Consider the following 7,090-nt stretch of genomic DNA (forward strand, 5'->3'; position numbering starts at 1 on the left):
CAGGCGGATTTCTGAGTTCGAGGCCAGCCTGGTCTACAGAGTGAGTTCCAGGACAGCCAGGGCTATACAGAGAAACCCTGTCTCAACCCCCCTCCCCCCCAAAAAAAAAACCCAAAAAAACCAAACAAACAAAAAACAAAACAAAACAAAAACAAAACACCAAAAAAAAGTCTCCCAACCAAGAAAAAAAAAGGGGGCGGGGAGGGGGCCAGGCCAGATGGTTTGAGCACAGAATATTACCAGATTTTTTTTTTTTTTTTTTAGGTTTTTTGAGACAGGGTTTCTCTGTGTAGCCCTGGCTGTCCTGGAACTCACTCTGTAGACCAGGCTGGCCTCTAACTCAGAAATTCGCCTGCCTCTGCCTCCCGAGTGCTGGGATTAAAGGCGTGCGCCACCACACCAGGCACATTACCAGACTTTTGAAGAAGAGTTAATGCCACGGGCTGGTGAGATGGCTCAGTGGGTAAGAGCACCCGACTGCTCTTCCGGTCCGGAGTTCAAATCCCAGCAACCACATGGTGGCTCACAACCATCCGTAATAAGACCTGACTCCCTCTTCTGGAGTGTCTGAAGACAGTTACAGTGTACTTACATATAATAAATAAATAAAAATCTTTAAAAAAAAAAAAGAGTTGATGCCACTATTCCTCAAATTATTCCACAAAATAAAAATACAATAAATACTGCCCAGTTTGTTTTACCAGTCCGCAGTTATCCAGATACCCAAACCATGTAGAGATCCAACAAAGAAATATAATTATATAATTATAGACCAATTTTCTTATGAACATAGATGCAAAAATACTTGCAAACCAAATCTAAGAACATCAAAAGATCATCCACCATGATACAGTAGGCCTTATCCCAGAGATATTAAGGCGTTGTTCAACATATATAAAGAGATAAATGTAATTCACCATATAAACAAACTAAAAGATAAAAAAAAAAACCACATGATCATTTCATTAGACACAGAAAAGGTCTTTGACAAATCCAATAGCCTTCAGGATAAAAGTCCTGGGAGATTGGGGATACAAGGGTCACATCTCAATATAGTAAAGACAGTTTACAATAAGCCCGCAACCCACATCAACTTAAGTGGAGAAAACTCAAAGCAATATTAATAAAATCAGGACAAGATTGTCCGCTCTCTTCCTACCTATTTAATATAGTACTAGAAGTCTTACCTAGAACAATAAGACAACCGAAGGAGATCAAGGAGATACACACTAGAAAGGAAGAAGTCAAAGTATCTTTATTTATAGTGAAATAATTCTATACATAAGTGACCCCTAAAAATGTCATTGGAGAACTCCTTCAGTTGATAAACACTTTCAGCAAAGTCACTGGATACGGCTGGGCAGTGGTGGCGCACGCCTTTAATCCCAGCACTAGGGAGGCAGAGGCAGGCGAATTTCTGATCTACAGAGTGAGTTCCAGGACAGCCAGGGCTACACAAGAAAACCTCTCTCGAAAAACTAAAAAAAAAAAAAAAAGTCACTGGATACAAAACAGTAGCTGTCCTGTATACAAATGACAAACAGTCTGAGAAAAAAAAAAATCAGGGAAAAAACACCTTTCACAGTAGCCTCAAATATAAAATATCTTGGTGTAACTCAAACCAAGAAAGTGAAAGGCATGTAGGGCTGAAAACCTCAAGTTGCTGGGCTGTTGTGCACACCTTTAATTCCAGCACTCAGGAGGGAGGGAGGCTGAGTCAGGCAAAGCTCTGAGTCCAGGCCAACCTGGTCTTCAGAGGCTAGTTCTTGAGCCATCTGTGTACTCCACAGACTGAACATACGACATTCTTGCCAGGAGACACACTCCCTGCTTTCCAGTCACTCAGCTTTAGGGACAAGGAAAGATCTTGGGTACACAGAAAGACCAGAAGCAATGACATTTGTTTCAGGCACACAGGAGANGAACAGAAAAGACCTGTGGAGGGCTGGAGAGATGGCTTAGTGGTTAAGAGCACTGACTGCTCTTCCAGAGGTCCTGAGTTCAAATCCCAGCAACCACATTGTGGCTCACAACCATCCGTAATGAGATCTGATGCCCTCTTCTGGGGTGTCTGAAGTCATCTACAGTGTACTTACATATACTAAATAAATACATCTTTTAAAAAAATAAAAGCCTTAAAAAAGGGGCGGGGTACCATGGGAATTTCCCAACAATTCAGGCTATTGCTAAGACTACAGGTTGCTCACTACAAACTGCCAGCAAGGTGTTGATGACAACACCTAGACACCTCATTGAACATAGAGAAGTCAAGCTGGTGCCTACATAGAGCCTTCACCCTGTTCTAGTGTTTCTGGTACTCTGCATACCACCAAAAGAAAAATGTAATCACCAAGTCAGCCATAAACTCTGTGATCAACAGTAGTGTCCTGTCTACAAGACATGCTAGGGCAATGGTGGCACAAAGCTTGTGGGAGTTACTAACCAATATCTAATTTGACTTAGGCCCACTTAACATGGAACCATACTCAACACTGCTTGGGTAGCCAAGAACCTGTGACCACATAGCTCAGAGACCTAGGATAAAACCAAATACTAATGTTCTAAAACAAAACACAAAGCAATAAAATGAATCATAGTAACACTGCTATACTCAGACACATGTGCCTTTCTTGCTCAGCCATCATTAGAGCTTTCTCCTGCAGCAGATGGGAACAAAAATGGAGACCCAGAGACAGACAGACACTGGGGAGTGAGACCTTCAAATCCTTCCCCTCAGGACTCAGGAAACTCAATGAAAAGATGAGAGTATAAGAGCCAGAGGGAATGGAAGATAACCAAGAAAACAAGGCCTCATCAACACAAGAGAAGCTCCTATGAGCTCAGAGAGACTGAGGTAGCATGCACTGGGCCTGCGTGTGTCTGTGCCAGGTCTTCTATGTATACATTATGGCTTCCAGATTAGTGGTTTTTATGGTATTCCTGAGTGTGTATATGAGTGGGCCTGATCCTTGTGCTTTCTCTTAGGCTGCTGGTTTATCTTCTACAACTCAGATGTCATAGTTTTTCGTTTTATCTTGTATTTTATTTTGTTATATCAAAGGAAGAAGAGGAAGAAAAAGAGGAGGGGGACAAAGAGTAGGGGGGGAGAAAGGAGAAGAGGAGGAGGGGGAGGAGGGGGGAAAAGAGGTATAGGAGGAGGAGGGAGAGGAGGGGGAGGAAGAGGAGGGGAAGGAGTAGGAGGAGGGGGGGCAAGGAGGAGGGAGAGGAGGGGGAGGAGTAGGGGGATGATGATGATGATGATGAGTACGAGAAGGGGGAGGAGAAGGAATGCCCTGTAGCTAGCTAGGTATGGTAGCTCACACCTGTAAGCTTCACCACTCCGGAGGTTAAAAAGTGCTAATGAAGGCTAAGAAAAAGAAGGGAAAACCCCTCATTGCATAGGAACAAGTCAGGGAACAAAACAACACAGCCACCATTCAGGACGGCAGTGAAGTCCACAATATAAATTGGAAAGCTCTGAGGTTGCCAATGTAAGCCTTCCTTTCTCTTGACTGGGTGGCAAGGCATGTGGTTTGCCTTCATAGGTAGCTGTTGTCTTGGAAAGCGGGCGGGATCAGGGAGAATCACCTGAAGACTTGAGGGTCGGATGAACTCTCCACCTGTCCATCCTGCTCAGAATCCAGAGCCATTTGGTGAGGGCTATGAGGGGCTTCCGCAGGGCACTGCCAGCTCCTCGTTCCACATCTGTGCTCTGGCCAGTCACCTGCCTCCCCATTCTCACAGCCAAGGTGTCTTTTTCTTCAGGGTATATGGTTTGAGACTCACCTGTGACGGTTTTAGAAGAAAATCAAGGGAGCATGGAAGTTGGAATGAGGCAAAGGTGCTAAATGTGGTGAACCTGCTGCAGCCCGAGAGCTCAGTTCAACTCTTGTCTCCTTGGCACATGTGGTAGCATCTAGAGCAAGGAAGGTCATGGCAGAGTCTAGCCTCTGAGGGATGAAGTGAAGGACACCCTCTTTTGTGCATGCTATATAAACATTCCTATGGAGCCTCACCCCTAGCTCATGTTTGATGTCTTTTTTGTTTGTTTTTCAAAACAGGGTCTCTCTGTGTAGCCCTGGCTGTCCTGGAACTCACTCTGTAGACCAGGCTGGCCTTGAACTCAGAAATCTGTCTGCCTCTGTCTCCTGAGTGCTGGGATTAAAGGCCTGCGCCACCGCTGCCTGGCATGTACATTCAGTTTTAAGCTAACTTGTATATTTTCAGGGCTGACCATTTGTTGTTAGATATCCAATCTGCGTGCTCCTCCCTAGGGAAGACTATTTCTCCTGCTCTCAGCATTCCTTGGTTACCTGAAATTCTGTTTCGAGTTGAGGCCTTATGGTCTTTCCTCTATCTATGTTGGCAAGTCCACAGAGGCCATCCTTACTCAGGTAGCCATGTTAGCGACTTCATGTGTGTAGCTTCTTTGACATCCCTAGGAGACACAACTCCACGAGAAATCCCTGCTCTGGCTCTCAGTCTTTCTGCACCCTCTTCTGTAGTGATCTGAGTCTGAGCCTTTCATGCAGGGCTTGTATTTTATTTATCTGTTAGGACTATCCTCCCTGCCCCCACTCTGCACTTTGATCAGTTGTGTGTTTGTGTGATGGTCTCTGTCTGTTGTTGCATAGAGATATTTCCTTGATAAAGGGTAAGGATTAATCTATTTATCTGGACAAATGCTTAGAATGAATATATATATGTATATATATATATTTTTTTTTCAGAGATTATCTTCATTTAATAAAGTGGCAGTTTTTGGTTCTCCTCTAAGAATCATGACTTCACTAGCCAAGCTGGTCCCCCCACCCTTTTTTTCTAGACAAGGTCCAATATAGCATTGGCTGGCCTAGGACTTGATATGTAGACTAGGATGGCCTTGAACTCAGTGATCTGCTTGCTTCTGCTTTCCAAGTGCTGGGGGCTCTGTCTATATTTTTGAAGTGAGACAGAATAAAAGCAAGACATAGTGACTCATACCTATTACTTATACACTGGAGAGACTTAGCATGAGAGCTGTCATGAGTTTTAGGTTAGCCTGGGGTACAAAGTGAAACCTTGTCTCAAAAGACCAAACTGGAGCTGGTGAGTTAGTACAGCAGGTAAAAGCACTTGGTACACAGCCTTACCAGAGTTCAATCCTTGGAATCCTCAGTAGATGGAGAGAACTGAGTCCTAAAAGTTGATTCTGTATAAGCATCCCCCCACGACCAACCAAAGAGTAATACATTTCTAAACAACAAACCAAGCCAGGCATAGTGTTGTGGAACTTGAATCCAACATTTGGGAGGCAAAAGCAGGTGGTTCTCTATGAGTTTGAGGCCAGCCTGGTCTACAGAGTGAGTTCCAGGACAGCCAGGACTATACAGAGAAACCCTGTCTCGAAACAACAAAAATAAATAAATAGATAGATAGATAGATAAAGCCAAGCAAGGACCATCTAAGACCCGACAGAATGGAAAGTCAGGTTACGCAGAGCTATTTTCTCTGGTGGAGTCCTCCACTTGTATACAAGAAAAAGGACGAGACTACTGATTCGTGAGAGCTCCTATCAGTGACCATTTCTCACAGATTCCCTGAATAATTTTAAATGATTTGAAAGAAAAGAATTCCCTCCCCCATAAAAAACAAAAACAAAAAAAAAGGCGACTGCAATGCAACCTTTCCTGGCGCCACCTTTTTAATAGGTCAGAGTAACTGTACAATTTATTATATTCTTCCTGAGAATAATTTATATCCCCCAACAAACTAAAGGGAAGGTATGTTCTCAAAATCACCTAACAGAATGCATGGTATACCAACTGGACATCTAAAGAAAACCATATCCCTGTTTGTCCTGCGGGGTCCTCCCTGGGAAGACAGACGCAATGAAGGTCAGTTAGCTCCAGTGGCTGTAAGAGTCAACATGGCTTTAATTATTCTTATAAATTATATAAAAATGGAGAACAGGGCTGGTCCTGGAATTTCTTGATGCAGTTGGGAGTGCTCTGGTACAAAACTGGCACAGAATTCTGATGAGGAAAGACAAGTTTTTGTCAGTTCTACAGATAGTTCGCAACCCAATGCTTCAGTATCCACAGGAAAGAAGGTGGAGACAGGGAGGGCAGAAGTTTTCTTTTGAAACCACTCATTCTCAAAATATAGCTTTTATGCACTTTCTCTATAAATGAGATTAGCATATTGCAACACAGTCTGGATAGGAATTCTGGCAGGAAGGATAACCAGTCTCCAAGGTCTCAGGGAGCCCTCCCTCCTCAGACACTTCTCTTCCAACTCGAAGTCATAGTCAGTATGAATTACCACTTCTAGGAACACACATCCCAATTTGAACACCAAGTATATTTTAAAAGCTTCTTAATGTATAATCTTCATTCTCAGAAAAATGCCACATTTTGGATCCAGAGTTTTCTGAACACTATTTAGAAAAATAACAAAATCAAAACCATGTATAAGTGGTTAAACTTATACAAGAGAGACTTTCAGCTAGCTGTCATTCAGTTGGAGCTGTGAGCACGGGCGACTGAGGACAAGGTTACTTCCTCGCTGCTGGTGGAATGCTAGAGAAGATCTCCCAAAGGGCAGAAAGCCATGTTCAATGGCCAGTGGCTCAGTGTGGCCGTGTCTGCCCTAGCATTTTCAGTCTTGCTTGATCAATAACATCAAGTAGATTCTTGGCATCCACAGCCAGGGCATGAGCAGCTGTCAGCATCTGCTTCTTGTACTCCTGCTGCAGGCTGGTCATGACATACTGCTGTGCCAGCTTCATCTTGCTGATGAGCTCACCCAAGTCGGAGTTCAGTAGCTTCTGTGCCATCTCGATCTGGAAAGACAAGAGAGAGGTCAGAAGAACAGCTCCCAGGCACCGGTCCTGGAAGAAACTTTCCTTAAAAGTAACAGGATAGGGGCTGGTGAAATGGCTTAGTGGTTAAGAGCGCCAACTGCTCTTCCAAAGGTCCTGAGTTCAAATCCCAGCAACCACATGGTGGCTCACAACCATCCGTAAGGAAATCTGATGCCCTCTTCTGGAGTGTCTGACGACAGCTACAGTGTACTCACATATAGTAAATAAATAAATAAATAAATATTA

The 7,090-nt window shown here is 43.7% G+C and overlaps 1 protein-coding gene across 17 annotated transcripts in view; it reads right to left on the reverse strand.

Moving 5' to 3' along the window:
* Positions 1 to 5,897: 5,897 nt before the first annotated feature.
* Ptk2 (protein tyrosine kinase 2) overlaps positions 5,898 to 7,090 on the reverse strand; it is a 203,730-nt gene continuing 202,537 nt past the window's right edge. For all 17 annotated transcript variants that reach the window (XM_021216199.2, XM_029548063.1, XM_021216196.2 and 14 more), the window contains one exon: positions 5,898 to 6,823. In XM_021216199.2, coding sequence (XP_021071858.1) covers positions 6,611 to 6,823 — 213 coding nt within the window. In that variant the 3' untranslated portion in view covers positions 5,898 to 6,610. The remainder of the gene's footprint in view (positions 6,824 to 7,090) is intronic.

Source organism: Mus pahari, chromosome 17, assembly GCF_900095145.1.
Source record: "Mus pahari chromosome 17, PAHARI_EIJ_v1.1, whole genome shotgun sequence".
NCBI lineage: Eukaryota > Metazoa > Chordata > Mammalia > Rodentia > Muridae > Mus > Mus pahari.